Here is a 19263-nt window from a genome sequence, read left to right on the forward strand (position 1 = left end):
CCCTGTGTCTGCGTGGATTTCCTCCCACAGTTCAAAGATGTGCAGGTCAGGTGAATTGGACATGCTAAATTGCCTGTAATGTTAGGTGCATTAGTCAGAGGGAAATAGGTCTGGGTGGGTTACTCTTCGCAGGGTTGGTGTGGACTACTTTCTAAACGGTGAGAAAATTCGTAAAGCCAAAGTACAGAGGGATCTGGGAGTGCTAGTTGAGGATTCTCTAAAGGTAAACATGCAGGTTGAGTCCGTGATTAAGAAGGCGAATGCAATGTTGTCAATTATCTCAAGAGGGTTGGAATATAAAAGCACGGTTGTGCTACTGAGACTTTATAAAGCTCTGGTTAGGCCCCATTTGGAGTACTGTGTCCAGTTTTGGTCCCCACACCTCAGGAAGGACATACTGGCACTGGAGCGTGTCCAGCGGAGATTCACTCGGACGATCCCTGGAATGGTAGGTCTAACATATGAGGAACGGCTAATTTCAGAACAGAAATGCGGAGACATTTCTTCAGCCACAGAGTGGTGGGCCTGTGGAATTCATTGCCGCAGAGTGCAGTGGAAGCCGGGACGCTAAATGTCTTCATGGCAGAAATTGATAAATTCTTGATGTCACAAGGAATTAAGGGCTACGGGGAGAATGCGGGTAAGTGAAGTTGAAATGCTCATCAGCCATGATTGAATGACGGAGTGGACTCGATGGGCCGAATGGCCTTACTTCCGCTCCTATGTCTTATGGTCTTATGGACTCTTGACTTGTGCCTTGCAGGTCAGGCTTTATAAAGACAGGAGATGAGTTAATTACCACAAAATTCCTAGGTTCTGATCTGCTCTTAGCTACAATGTTTATATGGCTGGTCTAGTTCAGCTTCTGGTTAATGGTAATCCTCAGAATGTTCATAGTGGGCATTTCAGTGATGTAATGACATTTAAACATCAAGAAGTAATGGTTAGAATCTCTCATTGGAGATGATCGTTGCCTGGAACTTCTGTGTCATCAACATTAATTGCCTAAATCTGGATATTGTCCAGGTCTCACTGCACTTGGGCATGGACTGCTTCAACATCTGAAGGTGACGCTTATGCAATCATCAACGAGTATCCCTGCTTCTGATGCCATGATGAAAGGAATCAGATGAAGGTAGTTAGGGTTAGAATGCTACCTGAGGAGCTCAAGGGCTCATATGGTGCAGAATCAATGTCACTTACTCAAAACAGGAGGTCCAAGTTCAGGTTCCACATGCTACAGATGTCATACAATCATAGAGATATACAGCACGGAAACATGCCTTTCATTCCAAATCGTCCATGCCGACCAGATATCAGGTACCGATTTAGTCCTGTTGCTAGCACCTGGCCCATATCCTGGAATCATTGAACATTAAATCCCTACAGTACGGAAACAGGCACTTCAGCCCAACAGGTCGACAGCGATCCTCCGAAGAGTAACCCACCCAGACCCATTCCCCTTACCCTATATTTACCCCTGACTAATGCACCTAACTTGCACATACCTGAACATTGTGGGAAATTTAGCATGGCCATTTCACCTAACCTGCACATTTTTGGATTGTGTGAGGTAACCAGAGCACCCAGAGGAAACCCACGCAGGCACAGGGAGACTGAGCAAACTCCACACAGACAGTCGCCCGAGGCTGGAATCGAACCCGGGTCCCTGGCGCTGTGAAGTGGCATGCTGACCACTGAGCCACCGTGGTTAGTTTCTGTCCCATAAACCCTCAAAACCCTTTCCATTCATATACCCATACCGGCGCCTTTTAAATGTTGCAATTGTACCAACTTCCACCACTACTTCTGCTTGGAAATGTTGCCCCTTAGGTCCCTTTTATATCTTTCCCCTCTCACCCTAAACCTCTGCCCTCTAGTTCTGGACTCCCCCACCCCCAGGAAACAACTTTGTCCATTTACCCTGTCCATGCCCCTCATGATTTTATAAGCATCTGAGGTCACCCCTCAGCCTTCGATGCTCCAGGGAAAGCAGCCCCAGCTTATTCAGCCTCCCCCTATAGTTCAAATCCTCCAACCTGGCAACATCCTTGTAAATCTTTTCTGAACCCTTTCAGGTTTCACAACATCCTTTTGACAGGAAGGAGACCAGAATTGCATGCAATATTCCAAAAGTGGCCTAATCAATATCCTGTACAGCCACAACATGACCTCCCAACTCCTGTACTCAATACTCTGACCAATAAAGGAAAACATACCAAACACCTTCTTCACTATCCTATCTATTTGCGACTCTACCTTCAAGGAGCTATGAATCTGCACTGTAAGATCTCTTTGTTCAGCAACACTCCCCAGGACCTTACCATTAAGTGTATAAGTCCTGCTCTGATTTGCTTTTCCAAAATCCAGCACCTCTCATTCATCTAAATTAAACTCCATTTGCCACTTCTCAGCCCATTGGATCATCTGATCAAGATCGCGTTGTAACCTGAAGTAACCTTCTTAGCTGTCCTCTACACCTCCAATTTTGGTGTCATCAGCAAACTTACTAACTATACCTCCTCCGTTCATATCCAAGTCATTTATATAAATGACAAAAAGTAGTGAACCCAGCACTGAAGCACTGATCCTTGTGGTACTCCAGCGGTCGCAGGCCTCCAGTCTGAAAAGCAACCCTCCACCACCATCCTCTGTCTTCTACCTTCGAGCCAGTTCTGTATCCAAATGGCTAGTTCTCCCTGTATTCCATGAGATTTAACCTTGCTAACCAGTCTCCCATGGGAAAACCTGTCGAATGCCTTACTGAAGTCCATATAGATCACGTCCACCACTCTGCCCTCATCAGTGTGAAATAACATCTTTGAACAGTTTAGTACAAAATGTCTAACCTGAGGAACCTGTGCTGTAATGTCCTGGGTCTGACATTATTGACCTTCAACAACCACAACTGTATTTGTTTGTTCTGGAAAGGACTTCAACCAATGGAGTACCATTTCTGTAACTGTACTGCAACAGTTTAGCTAGGGGCACAGAGCAAGTGTTAAGTACTGTTTCTGGAATGTTGTCAGTGTCCATTAGACCATAGGACAATGGAGCAGAAATTAGGTCATTCAGCCCATCGAATCTGCTAATCCATTTCTTGACATCATGGGATTGAATCAATGTATATCCTAATTATTAACATGTAACATCAATTTGTGTAATCTGTAAGTGAACAGAGCCTTTAGTAAAGTCTTTAAAACTTCAAATCAGCTGCCCACTACTGCTTTAGTGCAGCTAATTCACGTTTTGTTCAGTAGTGTGCCTCTTACCCTTAACAAAGTTTTCTTTCCCAATGAAGTTCGAGTCATAAAGTTACCCAATACAGGAACACACCCTTTAGTCCAACTTGTCCATGCCGATCAGGTTTCCCAAGCTAAATTAGTCCCATTTGCCTGTATTTGGTCCATATCCCTCTCTATCTTTCCTATCTATGTCCCTGTTTTAAATGTTGTAACTGTCCCTGCCTCTATCACTTTCTCCGTCAGTCCATTCCATATAGGCACCACTGTCTGAATAAAAACATTGCCCCTCAGAACTCTTTTAAATATTACCCCTCTTACCTTAAGCCTATACCCTCTAGTTTTGGACTCCTCTACTCTAGGGAAAAGACCTTTGCTATTCACCTTATCTGTCTCTCTCATGCAATGCAGTTTCTATTAACCTGCTGGATGTCTTTTTGTGTAATGCAGTATGCAATAAATTAATGATGTTGACCATGAAAATGTTATCCTGCACCAGTTTTTTGTTTATTATTGCAACTTAAGAATTTTGGCAAAAGTGAATTACATTGGAGAGCAAAGTGAACATACAAAAGCAAAATTAAGCGCGTGATCGTTGCTCCCAGCTACTGAAATTGTGAACTTGTGTTTTGTATATGTTTTAGATAAATCTTTGTTTAACCTCACCTTTGTAATCTAAATTCTTGGATTAATTCACAGGTACGCCATCGCTGGTACGAGCTGGTCATTAAACATAAACACACAGTTGCATACGGGGACTTGATAAATTTTTTGGAGCAGCATCAGGTACCGTATTTAAGTACATTTTTTTTAACAAACCATGAAAAATAAAATTTAGGAAAAATATGTTGCAAAAACTTGTAAATTTCTAAAAGTGACCAACAGTTGCCCGGATATAACTCTTGCACTGAGATTTTGTTTTAAACGTGTTTCCGCTTCACGTACTGTGGTACTGCAATAAATACTATTAATGCAGTAATAAAACATATTAGATGTCTAGGTTGGCTTTATACTGTTTTAGCAACCTACAATATCATACATTTAGAAAGCAATGAATACATTTTAAAACTGAATAGTTATCTTCATCCTATCTTCGAATTCTCTTATTTTCACTTCCTCTCTATTTACTGTTTCTCTTATTTTCATTCACATATGCCATCACTTCGGCTTTTAGATTGTCATTTGAATCTTACTTATAACTAATGCTACCTATTTTAACTAGCCAGAATCATCTTGAAAGAAAAATGATATCGTAAATGATTTTTACCAGTTTTGTTTTCGTTTTCCAATTCACAACATTCATTTCGAAGATGGGTCATCCTTTGAAAAGTTAAACCCTAATTGGCTGAAAGTGCGTTTGAAGTTAATTGTATGCTAGAACTCAAAAGGTGGATATCGTGATCAGCCATGCCATCTGAACGTGGTTGACTTTGTTGCCTAAAAGCAATACTCAAGTCTTTTACCCAGGTGTTCTTTCCTTATGTGACAGACAAAAGACAGGGCATTTCCGCAGACTTTAATTAAACAAACCCTTGTTTATTTAATTCCTTGGGTAGCAGTATTCAATATAAAACATGAATTCATTGCAACATTTACTTGTAACTGCAACTTGAACTCACTTCATTGTAACATTTACTTCAACTAAATTCACATTTAACCCTAACTCTGAGTTTGGCTTGAAACAAATACCACCCCAATTTGAGTGAAGTGATCAACTTTGCTCTCAGTGTTGATATTGCCTCATGGTTCTTTATTTTTTCTGAAAACAACTTCAGGGCTGTCAAATATTAGTCTCAAAGAATTCTCATGAGTTAGCCTTTGTTCTGCAAACTTTATCATAAATCATGATCACCCTTCTTGAAACATCTCAAGCACTCAGTCAATGAATTGACCAAACTGATCACAATGTTCAGTGGAGTTTACTGGTAAACAACACCGAAATGTTTGCACTAAGTCATAAACAGCCACATCCCATGCTCCATATAATGTAATAATGGTGCCAGCATGTCTAGCAGATCACCATATAACCTCCCACTGTCTAAGGATGGGTCACTCGACCTGAAATGTTAATTCTAAGTTCTCTGCACAGATGCTGCCAGACCTGCTGAACTTTTCCAGTGATTTCCATTTTTATTTCTGATTTACAGCATCTGCAATTCTTTTGGTTTTTATATAACCTCCCTTATTTGGTCAACACAGAAACCAGCAAGTCACAGCTTAAAGGACAGGTGACATCACGTCCTGGCTGCAATTTAACCGAAGTCAAAGTTTAAATTCACTTGACCAAAGTTCCCATCATGCTTGACTGTAATGCTTAACCAGCTTCAGCCATTTCAGCTGCTGGTCACCTGACCACAGTCCCTCCTGCTGATCCTGGAGTTGCAAGCAAAATGGATCACAATCCATGACCACCAAGTTTTCTCTCACGGCTAAGTATGTGAATCCAGTGAAATTAACTACTAATATATGACTAATATTACATTCACACAATTAATTAAATTCTTGCCTATCTAACATTAATTCCAAATTTAACTACTGTGTTATCTCTCTTTTCCATTGATCAAATTGAATTGAAAGAAACATAAAAAAATATTTAAGGACAATATTATTAACACTGTAACATGTGGCATAAGATGAACCTAAGGATGAAACAAAAGCATAGTAATCACCCTTGACATGATCCTCTACAATTAAATTCAGTACACCAGGCTGACTGAGCTATTAGGTAACAGCCTTGTGATTAACAAGGTAGGGTTTTGTTTCGAGGATCTGTTGTGTTATCAATTGAGAAGGGAATGAGCAAATAATCAGGAAGTAGAACATGTGGTCACTAGCTATTGCTGAGTGTTACTTATAGCTCTACTCCGGCACATGATATACTTTCCAGTAATAGAAGTGACTGAATCTTTATAGTGAATCTGTCTGTTGAGCAAGCTTGTTACATAGCTTCAAATAAACAAACCTATGTTTTGTTTATGTTTATCAAATCTGGTGCATTGATAAATTTGTGTTAAGCAAACATATAATATGATGAGCAGCAGTGATATATTTTTAATATGAATAATTGAAGATGGCAAAGAAAGCCACAGGCAAAAGATCGGTGCAGCGCTAAATGCTCTATATGCATAAAAACTCTAGGCTGCTGATTACCTCTGCCGCTAATGCCTCACAAAACAACAAGAACCTGATTTATGTGACAGCGTGATAGTAAAATAGACAGTCAGTTTTGAGTTGGACTTAGTGCACAAGACTCATCTCAATGTTTTTGGTTGCCATTCTCTCACAAGAAGTGGTATGTGTAGTTGGGAATAAAAACCCAACCGCAGCCAGAAGCAAAACAAAACACAGCCACTGCATTGCTGAATCTCCCCATAGAATAACAAAGTTACAATTCCCTTACACACTAGAATTGATTGTTAGTGATGGAGAACATCTGGAAGATCACCACCAAATTCCCACAGTAAGTTGGAAAGTTACAGATGTCCAATCTGAACTTAAATCTTTTAACCAAAGGATGGAACTATGCTATTTAGATTTCATCATCACTGCAAATAAAGATATTTAATAAAAATAAGGGGTTGCACAGAGACAACACTTTAGGCTTGCACAAGAAAGCACAAGAAAACCCTAATAAGCTATGGAACGTACTGGAATATCAGTTTTATGTAAAAGTGAAATTCAGAATTTAATGTTTAGAGCTGATATCTACAGGCAGCAGCTGCAAGAATCAATTGATCCATTCATCAACTGGTACCATTACAAGGGCAAAGAGAGTGATTTCTCACAAGTTGAGCTATCTGAACAGATATCAGAGCTGGTTATAGTTTCAGTGGAATCAAAACCTTCAAATCAGACCTCTTAGAGAAAATTAAAAATAATAATACCAACTCAGTGCTACAAGATGGTTAAAAATAAAATGAAACCAATGTAGTGATTTTTTGAGAAGGATTTTACCTCAGGTTAATGATAAATATGTAAGTTAGCTCTCTGTAGCTAACTTACATTCTTATCAACCTGAGCTAAACATCTTCTCAAAAATCACTACAATGGTTTCATTTTATTTTTCACTCACTGTAGCTATTTGTAGCTAACTTACCTACTTACAAACCATTGTAGCTAGACAACAGAATGTGCATTCATTAAGTGCAACTATCGGCATGGCAACCTGGGCACAAAATGTGAGCAAGCCATGTGGAAATGCAGTCAGTTGGACCCATCATGAAGCTATCCTGCATTCCAGATAATTTCCAATCATGTAGTAGGAAAGGATATAGGAAATCTTGTTCTAGAGGTGTGACCAAAGGTAGCAGTAAGACACAACCAAACAAAACCCATGGCATCATTCTGGCAGCAACAGCAATGTGTGTGTCAGAGTGCCACATACATAATGATAGGTGGCCAGGACAATCAAAGCGGTACAATCGTCTGCCTAGAAAGATAACAGACTGTTGACATTGTGAATGCGACATGAAATGGGATGTGAAACAGTTAGAAAATGTTGAAATTATCAGCATCCATACCCTAAAGGAAAGTGTATTAGTCAGAATCCTGAAAAATGTGTATCTGCATATTTGGAAGTCAACGATCCAACCTGTGACAGCAAAGTTAGCTGCATATAATGGGTCACGAATAGCTTATATTGATACATTGACATTGACCTGCACCCATAAACTATTAACTGTTTTATCTTGTGGATATAAGTGAACCAACAATAGCATGGTTGTTGGCAAGTGTGGAACTCAGTATTGTGACTACTTTTGGTCATAAAGAGTTGACCAAAGAGAGATATTTCAAGAGGTGTAATTTTCAAAGGAAAGCAGGCATTTGTACTTGAAGACCTTGACTTGAAAATATTGTCACCATTTTATAAAGCATATGAACAGAAATCAAATAAGGCACTTGGCAACTAATTTATTGACCAAGGATCAACAATAATATTCAGAAGGCAGGTGTGCAAGGCATGCTGGAGTTACCAACCATGTTAACACAAAAGACCACTACGTCCTCTCTAGGTTCCATCACATTTTTCATTTAAAATTGTAAAATTTTATGTATTTCCATTGTGAAATAACTGCACAGAGACTGGTAACTCATCACCAAGTCACCCTTTTATTTACTGTCGAGCATGTGTTGCTGGGAAAGCACAGCAGGTCAGGCAGCATCCGAGGAGCAGGAGAATTAACATTTCAGGCATAAGCCTTCATCAGGAATAAAGCTGGTGGGCCAGAGGCTGACTGTTAAATGGGAGGGGGGGTGAGCTTATGGGGGGGATAGCTGAGAAAGTGATAGGTGGAGGAAGGTGAGGGAGAGGGTGATAGGTCAGGGGGGGAGTGATGGACAGGTCAGGAGGGCGGTGCCGAATTGGAGGCTTGGAACTGTGATAATGTGGGGAGAGGGGAAATGAAAAAGCTGTTGAAATCTACATTTATCCCATATGGTTGCAGGCTCCAAGGCGGAATATGAGGCATTCTTCTTCCAGGCATTGGGTGGTAATGATTTGGCGGTGGAGGAGACCCAGCCTCTGCATGTCTTTAACAGAGTGGGAGGAGGAGTTTAAGTGTTCAGCCATGGGGCGGTGGAGTTGGTTGGTGCAGGTGTCCCAGCGATGATCTCTGAAACGATCCGCAAGAAGGCGTCCTGTCTCCCCGATGTAGAGGAGACTAAACCGAGTGCAACAGATGCAGTAGATGACATTGGTAGAGGTACAGGTAAATTTCTGACGGATGTGGAAGGATCCCTTGGGGCCTTGGATGGAGGTCAGGGGACGGGGAGGGAGGTGTCCAAGATGGTCCAGGTGAATTTGAGGTTGGGGTGGAAGGTGTTTGTTGGCTATGTGGAACAGTCCATCTTCTGCAGTTACACTGGCACCAGCTCTCACCTGTTCCTCCATTACATTGATGACAATATCTGCGCCACCTCATGCTCCCACCTATCGCTTTCTCATCTGCCTTCCCCTCAACCCCCCGCCATTTATCTCTCAGCCCAGGCCCACAAGCCTCATTCAGGCTTATGCCTGAAATGTCAATTCTACTCCGTGATGCTGCCTGATCTGCTGTGCTTTCCCAGCAATACACTCTTGACTGTGATCTCAGCACCTGCAGTCCTCACTTTCTCCCCTTTATTTACTGTGACCAGCCAGTTGGAATCTGTCCCCTGAACTGAGGAGATTATAAATCCCCTTTTTATGTTGGTTAGCCAGGGCTTTCTGATTGGGTTGTTAACCTGGGCCAATCAGGGGTCTCATAGTCAACAAGAGTCCTGGTTCCAATCACTACACATAGTGACCCTTCTCTTACGAGAGTCATAGAAATGTACAGCTCGGAAACAGACCCTTCGGTCCAATTTGTCCAACTGACCAGATATCCCAACCCAATCTAGTCCCATTTGCCAGCACTTGGCCCATATCCCTCTGAATCCTCCCTATCCATATACCTGTCCAGATAACTTTTAAATGTTATAATTGTACTAGTCTCCTCCACTTCCTTTGGCAGCTCATTGCATACATGCACCACCCTTTGCGTGAAGAAGTTGCCCCTTAGGTCCCTTTTGAATCTTGCTCCCCTCACCCTGAACATATTCCTCTAGTTCTGGAATTCCCCAACCCAGGGAAAAGACGTTGTCTATCTACCCTATTTATGCCCCTCATGATTTATAAAGCGCTATGAGGTCACCCCTCAATCTTCGTTCCATAGTAAAGAGCCCCAGCCTCTCCCTATAGCTCAATCGATCAAACCCTGGCAACATCCTTGTAAATCTTTTCTGAACCCTTTCAAGTTTTGCAACATCCTTCCTATAGGAGGGAGACCAGAATTGCACTCACTATTCCAAAAGTGGCCTAACCAATATCCTGTACAGCCGTAACATGACTTCCCAATTCTTATACCCAATGCTCTAACCAATAAAGGAAAGCATATCAAACGCCACTACCTGCGACTCCACCTTCAAGGAATTTTGAACCTGCACTCCAAGGTCTCTTTGTTCAGCAAAACTCCCTAGGACCTTACCCTTAAGTGTATATGTCCTGCCCTGATTTACCTTTCCAAAATGCAGCACTTCATATTTATCTAAATTACTGTTCCGAGTTTCCAACCATCAGACTATTGAAGGGCAAATCAAGTATGCCTGAAGTATGCAAATAGGACAGAATCTCTGTTTTCTTTAACTAAGTGTCAGTTTTGTCACACATCACAAGAGTTTCTCTCCACAATGCCTAATGAGGTTCGCATCTTACAAACTTGCCTCAATAACTACCTACACTGCTCCTATGGTGTGCCTCATCAGATTTTGTCCCCATCTTACTAGACATTGTTCCCAAAACAACTCACCACCAGGATATTCTGGAATTGACTAGCACCCCTGATACCATGCCATTGTGTGCCCAGATAAGCACTGTTAGTCCAAAGCTATCCTATATGGTTCTTGACATTTGGCCCAGACATGGCAGAGAAAGGAAATTGCAACCCTTTTTGGGCAAGGGCCTGGAAGTCCTGCTAGATGCGATGGTGCCAAAGCGGGCTTCATTTTACCCCAGGACTAGCAGAGGCGGCAACATGACTGTCTGGTCCAAAGTTGACTTCTGGTTTTGTGGAGTCTCAGCTGTCTGGAGGAGTGGAAAACAATATGGGAGAAAGGTCAATAACCACCTTCACTCAGCAAGTGTAAGTGTGACCATGTTCTCTGTGATATTTCACACTCATTAACCCTGTGACTCCTCCCACCAGGGTTTACTAGTCTATGGGATTCTTCATCACAGAGAGCTATTGAGTTTGACTAATTAAGAAAATTCAAGATTGAGAGAGACAGATTTTGAATCAGTAAAGGAATCACATGACCTAACTGAAAGGTAAAGCAGACTCTGGGCTGATTGGCCTACATCTGCTCCCTTGTCTTATGGTCTTTTGGCATATGACTACATGCAGGTATGAAACTGCTTAATCAGCATGTAATCGCATGGACTCCACATCTTACTTGGGTTACCTATTCCCCCACAGAAGATTATAGTCTGCGGTGAGCCTACATCTTATGAGGTCACAAAACCAAGTAAGCAAAGTATGAACATATAGCATGCTGTATTTCAGTTGTGCATAAAACACATCTAATGGTAAACCCGTTGAATTAAACTGTGGACATGTTCCACAAAAACAGTCAGCTCTCCACCAATATGCCGGATACCAACATAACTATAAGTGAAAAATACTTAAGTGATGAGTCTATTACCATGGAAGATCATGCCATCACAAGATCTGTGAGTATTGTTAAACTATCCAGTTGTTTTATAGACGTAAACACTTAATTTTTAAATATATTCTTAAGCTCTTAAACACAAACTTTTTAATATAAATAGTTCACAACTACAGCAAGGAACATGTTTGTTGAGCCTGTGTGTAATATAAACTTCAGGAAAAAAGTGGGGTGGTTGTTATATCACTTGAAAAGCACGGTGGCTCAGTGGTTTGCATTGCTGCCTCACAATGCCATGGACCTGGATTCAATTCCACCCTTTAGTGACTGTCCATGTGGAGTTTGCACATTCTCCAGTTTCCTCTCCCCATCCAAAGATGTGTGGGTTGGGTAGACTGGCCATGGAAAATGGCGGATTTTGTAGATGTGGTGAAACTGGGTGGAATACTCTTTGGAGGGTTGGTGTAGACACAATGGATCAAATGGCCTGCTTCCGCATTGTATGGATTCTATACTGGGGGAGCTATGCTAATTAGCAAGCAAACAGGATGTAGAACATGTACACAGTCTTGCTTGGAGCATACCATGTGAGGTTGTGGAGTTTTGTATCCCTGTTACAATAATTGCTGAATATCAAGAGAGAATCTATTTAAGGAATCCTGTGGAATATATTTAGATAAACAGAATTCATGTTTAGCTTACCAGTCCTGGTGTTAGATTGGTAAATATGTGCCAAGCAATCATACAACTACAACACAGCCCAGGATTAACATTTACTTTATTTCTGTGATAATGCTGTGGACTGGGGTTTGTATAAGAAAGGAATACATTAATATAGAATCTTTCCGTGTCTGTAGGGCATTCAGAAACACTTTACTTTAAAGGAATGTTTTGATATTTAGTCACAGGTGTTTTAATTTGGTGAGTGGAAAGCATAACACACGTGCTTGTTTCATCTAGTCCAAAACACTTAGTACAGCTTACTTTACAGTGTTGGAAGAAAACTATCTATTTAGTGCAATATTAATATCCTTAAAGGGGATACAGGCAGGTAATATTTGGAACATATTTGCATAAACTTTCAACACTGAAACAAATCAGTTAATGCCTAAGGTATTGTATGACATGATTATTTTTCTCCACCTGGACTGCCAAGTCATACCCCTGTTTCCTCATTAGCCTTGCTGATAATAACTGTGTCCTCTGAGCTGTTGACATCAGACTCCAATGACCAAATGGAGGAACCCAAGTTACAGTAGTTTGGTACAAGCCCTGACATAGTGGTTTCAGAAGCAGGAAACACGTGATAAATGCTTCTGTATATTGTATGCTAGCCTGTAATTAACAGGATGAGATGGACAAGGAACAATAAAAAAAATTTAAATCTGAAATTAAGAGTTTAATGATGACCATAAACCCATTGTTGATTATTGGAAAAACCTATCTGGTTCACTAATGTCCTTTTGGGAAGGAAACGGCAATCCTTACCTAATCTGGCCTGCATGTGACCCCAGACCCACAGCAATGTGGTTGACTCTTAACTGCCCTCTGGGTGAATTAGGGATGGACAATAAATGCTGGCCAAGCCAGCAACACCCTAGTCTCATGAATGAATAAAGAAAAAGAGAGAAAAAAAAGACCCTAAAACACTCAACTGACTTGAGAACTGCTGTCCTACATCTCCGTTATTTCAAGCATGACCTATCTTCTGTTACCTCATTATCTGTCATGGATAATCAGTCTTGGGTGCCATTGTTTGCCATGCCATCTACCTCCTTTTGATATTTGGACTGAGTTCTCATTTAAGAAGAGTATGATGAATATGCTGCATTAAGGAGACATGAAGTAATATCAATAGAAACATAAAAGAAAGAAACTGGAATAGACCATTCAGCCTTTTGAGCCTGTTAACCATCCAGTAGGATCATGGCTGATCATCCAATTCAGTCTCCTGTTCCCACTTTCCCCCAAAACTCTTTGGCCTAAGAATGATTATCTAACTCCTTCTTGAAAACTTCAAAGTTTTGGCCTCAATCACTTTCTGTGGCAGAGATTTCCAAAGGCTCACATTCTTTGGGTGAAGACATTTCTCCTCCTAAATGGCCTACTTTGTCTCCTTAAACTATGACTCCTGGACTCACGAGTCATCTGGAGCATCTTTCCTGCTTTTAGTTGGACTAGATTGGGCTGGGATATCTGGTCGGCATGGACGAGTTGGATCGAAGAGTCTGTTTCCATGCTGTACATCTCTATCAATCTATCCTGTCTTGTCCTGTTGAAATTTTACAGGTTTCTATGAGATTTCCCTTCATCCTTCTAAACTCCTGTGAGCATAGTCCTAACGGATCCAGTCTTTGTTCATACACTAGCCATGTTATCCCAGGGATCAGTTGCGCTCTCACTATTACCAGAACATCATACCTCAGAAAGGAGATCAAACTGCACACAATACTCCAAGTGTGGTCTTACCAAGACCCTGTATAATTGCAGCAAGATATCCTGTCAGATGCACATGAATTCTTTCGTTATGAAAATCAATATACCATTTGCCTTCTTCATTAACTGTTGCATCTGCATGCTTACTGTCGACAAGTTGTATACAAGGACTCCCAGGTTGCACCTCCCAATTTCCCAGTCCATTGCCATTCAGGTAAGGATCTGTTTTTGCAACCAAATGGATAAGCTTACATATATCCATATTATAATTGATCTACCATGCAATTGCCCACTCACTGAACATGTTGAAATCATACTGAAACATCTCTAGATCCTCCTGTTCAGTTCACCCTCCTCACAGTTCATTCTCCCACCCAGCTTTGTTCTGTTTTCAAATCTGGAGATGTTACATTTAGATCCCTCGTCAAAATAATTAATATGTATTGTGAATAGCTAGGGTCCCCCAGGCACTGATCCCTGTGGTACTCCACTGGTTATGATTGCCACTCAGAAGATCTGTTTCTTCCTTCTCTTTATTTCATGTATGCCAGCCAGTTCTCTGTCCGCATCAACATACTACTCCCAGTCACATGCATTTCAATTTTGCATGCTAATGTCTCATGTGAGACCAGGCAAAAGCCTTCTGAAGTCCAAATGAACTGGATCCATTGGCTTCCCCTTTGCACTCAGGTAGCGACTTTCTGCCTTCAGACCCTGCAGCAATACCTTTATGTCAAGCCCCCTCCAAGCTGGTGCACCCTGATGACATATTTCTTCCATCAGGTTCGTAACCTCCATTATGACACACAGTTCCTGTTTGTGGAGTGGTCCTGGCCTTGAGCTTTCTTCCAGGAATTGCCTGTCTTCTATCTTGTCCTGATCACAGTCTGGGACATGGTCACCTCGCGCCAGAGCTCTTCCCCTGCGTGATTTGCGGCATTTGACAGGGAGCTGCTGCTCAGGAACAGATTCCTCCTCGAGTGTGGTTTGCACTGGCTGTGGAAAGAGAGAGCTCGGGATGCATGGCTGACCAGAGTCAGGGATACATTGGATGACAGAGGAGCAGGCTTGATAATACCAGCACAGTTGACTGTGAGCATGTTCGGTCTACCTCCGATTCGCAACCTGAGCCATTCAAAGCCTGATGGACGAGGCACTCAGCCCCACACCTTGTGTGCTCTTGCGAAGGCCTAGACGTGCAGTCAGTGCACGAACTGACTCATCCGTCCGTCTGCAACTTGACATTGGCCCTCTACCGCAGACCCCACCCCCCCCCCCCCCCCCCAGCATGATGTTGTGCCCCACAATCTGGGATATCCTCCCGATGGCCTTTCGAATGACACGGAGGCATCATTTGTATGGGTTGATGCTACACATTCTTCAAATGCTGTTCCTTCAATTAGCCAGGACATGACTTGGCATACCGTTTTGTCCTCTGGTAGCAGAGATCCCTAGTGGAGGGCTCTGTACGAAGGGGTCCTCGCCTCTTACATTGGGGATCTGGAGTGGAAAGTGCTGCATGTGGTGGTCCTAGGTGCATGTCCATGTGCACGTTCTGTGGCCTGGAGGAGACAGTCTTCCACTTATATGTCGAGTGCTTTCATCTGCAGCCCCATTTTAGCTTTTTGAAGGGGCTACTGTTAAATGTTTGGTTGCACTTCAGCCCTACACCCCTGATCTACGGGCATCCAATGTGGGGAAGGGCGGACAAGTCTATGAGCCTTCTTGTGGTTTTGCTCATGGGCCTGGCCAAGATAGGCATCGATACGCCCAGGCAGCAGGCCAAAGAGGGGCTCATTGTTCCTGACTGTCTGCCCGTCTTTCGCAGTTGCGTCCATGCTTTGGTAAGCCTGGAGAAGGAAGACGCGGTGCTCACGGACACAGGTGAGGCCTTTCGTGATCGCTGGGTGCTGAGGGGGCTGGCGTGCATTATCAGCCTGGATAATGATATTCTGTTGTAGTTACTTGTCTCTGTAGTATAAGTTTCCATTTTGCCCTTTGAGTTTGCACTTGTTTTCTGTTTGGCGCCCCAGGAAGAGGACTGCCTTATTTTCCCTTTGTTCCAATTTTGGACTCCTTGGAAGAACCAAGGAGGCTTCTATTTTAGCTCCATACTGTCACTGTCTCAGATGCACTTGATGGGGATAGGTGTGTGGGGAGTTTTATCTTTAGTTGAAATAAGCAGGGAAACTTGCTCTGGATTTTAAACCATTGTAGTCTCTGTCCCAGAGTGGTCAGTGGGGATGGAGTAGAGGGGATTTATTTATTTAGTTGGTTATTTGTTTTGTTTCCTTTGGTTTTGTTTGAGTTTATTTTTATTTTATCCCCCCCCCTCCCCATTTCCCTGCCCAAAAGAGATTGGTGGGGACAGAGTCAAGGTAGAGCCACCTTTTGTTTGTTTATTTGTCTTTGTTTTTCCTAGAGTAATAGCTTATTTATTTTTGTTTAACAAAGGTAAGGCAGCTTTATTTTCTGTTTTGAAAGAGCACAGTGGATTTTGCTCTGAGTTTCACCAGGTGCTGTCCCAATGTGGTGTAAAATTATGTCCCAATACATGTGTGAATCATTATGCAACACATGTATTGGGCCAAGCAGTGGAATGTGGTGAAAGGGTTAAAAATTATGTCCCAATACATGTGTGAATCTAACCGGAATGGAGGTGTTGCTTAGTCCCGTGTGAATCTTATTACACACCTCCCCGTGTGAATCTTCTTATCTGTATGTAACCAGAATGGAATGTGTTTTTTAGCCTTGCTCTGCTGTTCACATGAATGTTTATATCTGGAAAAGAGTATATCAGCTGGAAAAGTCTCCAGTTCGGTGAGTCTGCTCTGGGGTTACGTTTAACCGCCGAGCGTGGGTTGTTTGCAACCGCTCTACGAGAACTGACGGCTCCCAGTTCCGGTAACATGTAGAGTGAGTATAAGCCAGACCCGTTGGTTGTGGCGACGCTGCGGGGAATAAAATGCCCATATTCTAGCAGACTCGCCTCTTGGTCGTTTGTTCTGTGTCAGACTACTCTCCTACGAACCTGACCTTGAGAATTTTTTAAAACACCCTGTCGCAGGAGTTTCTGTTTGGAGCGGGGTTGGAGTGTTGTAGTTTGATTTTGTATTTACACCTTTTGTTTAAAAGATGGAGGGTTGCTTTTTGGACTTGAGGCCTGTCACCGCTGGTGTTCCACAGGGATCGGTTCTGGGTCTTCTTTTGTTTGACGTTTATATAAATGATTTCGATGAGAATATAGAAGGCATGGTTAGTAAGTTTGCAGATGACACCAAAATTAATGCCATAATAGACAGTGAAGAAGGTTTTTTAAGATTACAAAGGGATCTTTATCAAATGGGTCGATGTGTTGGAAAATGGCAGATGACTAGTTCAATCTGAATGAATGCGAGGTGTTGCATTTTGTTACAACAAACAAGCGTAGGGCTTATATGATTAATGGGAGGGCATTGGGTTGTGGAACAGAAGGACCGAGTAGTTCTGGTACACAAATCTTTGATGTTTGCATCAGATATAGACAGGTGGTTAAACAAGTGTTTAGCATACTTGCCTTCATTGCTCAGTCCTTTGAGTATAGAAGTTGGGAAGTCATGTTGAGGTTGTACAGGATAATGGTGAGGCCTCTTCTGGAATATTGTATCTAGTTCTGGTCACCCACACATTGGAAAGATATTAAGCTGGAGAGGGTTCAGAAGAGAATTACTAGGATGTTGCCAGGTATGGAAGGTTTGAGTTGTAAAGAAAGGTTGGAACTGTTGGGACTTTTGTACTGGAGTATAGGAAGTTGAGAGGCGACCTAATTAAAATTGTTAAACTCTATGAGTCGTATAGGTAGAGTTATTGGTAGTTGTCTTTTCCCTAGGATAAGGGATTTCAAGACTAGAAAGCACACTTTTAAGGTGAGTGAAGAGAGATTTAAAAACGATAGGGGTAATTTTTTACATATAGGGTGGTTTGAGTGTATAATGATATTCCTGAGGAAGTGGTGGATGTGGGTACAATTACAGTATTTAAAAGATTTGGATAATTACATGAATAACAACGGTTTGGAGGGCTATGGGCCAGATGTAGGCAGGTGGGACTAGTTTCGGTTGGGATTATGTTTGATATGGACTGTTTGGATGAAGGATCTGTTTCTGTGCTCTATGACATAAACACAGTGGTTACAAGAGCAGGTCAGAGACTTGGAGTACTGTAACAAGTAAATCACCTCCTGACTCCCCAACGCCTGTTGACTACAGAAGTCGGGAGTATGATGGAGTACTTCCCACTTATTTGGACAAGTGCAGTTCCAACAATACTCAAGAAGCTTGATACCATCCAATACAAAATTGTCACATGATTGGCACCACATCCACAAGCACCCAAATTGATTGAGTTGGAAACACTGAGTGATTGTACTTTGCATTGGGAGTGATATGAATACTTGGGGTTGCGCAAAACATTTTGTTGTTTTATCAGCCAATTATAGTGAAATGTTCCTTTTCATTTGAAGCAACATTTACCAGTTTCATGGTTGATATAAAAACAAAAACTGTGGGAGCTGACAGATATACTGGAGAAACTCTGCAAGTCTGACTGCATCTGCAAAGAGAGAAGCAAAGTTAGCATTTCATGTCAAATGACCCTTTGTCAGAACAGACCCTTCTGACAGCATCCACAGTTCTTTGTTTATATTCTTGTAATACACTGCCACATCTCTTTCAGGCATATCCACCTTGAGGAAGTTTTGCTCCACTCTCTGACAGTTCTGACAAAGGGTCAGTGGTGAAGTTGAAACAATAACTCTGCTTCTCTTTCTGTAGATACTGTCAGACCTGCTGAATTTTTCCAGGACTTTGTGTTTCATGTTTCCATTGGTTACTATAAAAGCTGTAACGGTGGATTCTTGTTGGTAATTTCTTTATTTGGGAACATTCAGTAAATTTGGTTATTTTGGTTTATGGTTTCCCCACAGGTTTTGTAACAATTATAGCTGATGAACATTGATGGAATTCATTGTCTTGGATCCAGAATTTTTTCCCTGTGTGAGAACTCCCGCCATTGGCAATTATCTCACAGCTTTTAGATATGCTCAAATTGAGAAGAACATTGCCAGACTCTAGGGACTACTTTGAAACTACATTCTATAGACAAAGCAGTTGTAATCAGAAGAATAATGGCACACATCTTAATATTACAGCCTGGCCTTTATAACATGAAAATAGTCTAATAGCATGACAGTAAAAATGTGCAATGCATGGAATAACCATAAGAAAGTCCTTTCACACCTGCTGTCAGCCAAGTGAATGTTCTATGGACTGCTTCTTATGTCAGTATGTCTCCCCTTAGATAAGGTGACAAAACTGTAATAGAATTGAAGTACCTTTACATGACTTTATATATTAGACTATTTCCT

At 41.8% G+C, this 19263-nt stretch overlaps 1 protein-coding gene across 7 annotated transcripts in view; it reads left to right on the top strand.

Annotated features, from left to right (window-relative positions):
* The window catches only part of LOC122561552 (aminopeptidase O (putative)), a 399666-nt gene that overhangs the window by 332942 nt on the left and 47461 nt on the right, over positions 1–19263 (top strand). For all 7 annotated transcript variants that reach the window (XR_006315040.1, XM_043713375.1, XM_043713330.1 and 4 more), the window contains one exon: positions 3942–4028. Coding sequence is in view for 6 of the 7 variants with exons in the window: in XM_043713375.1 (XP_043569310.1) it covers positions 3942–4028 (87 nt within the window). In the remaining variant the exon portion in view is untranslated. The remainder of the gene's footprint in view (positions 1–3941; positions 4029–19263) is intronic.

This window comes from Chiloscyllium plagiosum, chromosome 2 (genome assembly GCF_004010195.1).
Source record: "Chiloscyllium plagiosum isolate BGI_BamShark_2017 chromosome 2, ASM401019v2, whole genome shotgun sequence".
Classification (NCBI taxonomy): Eukaryota; Metazoa; Chordata; class Chondrichthyes; order Orectolobiformes; family Hemiscylliidae; genus Chiloscyllium; species Chiloscyllium plagiosum.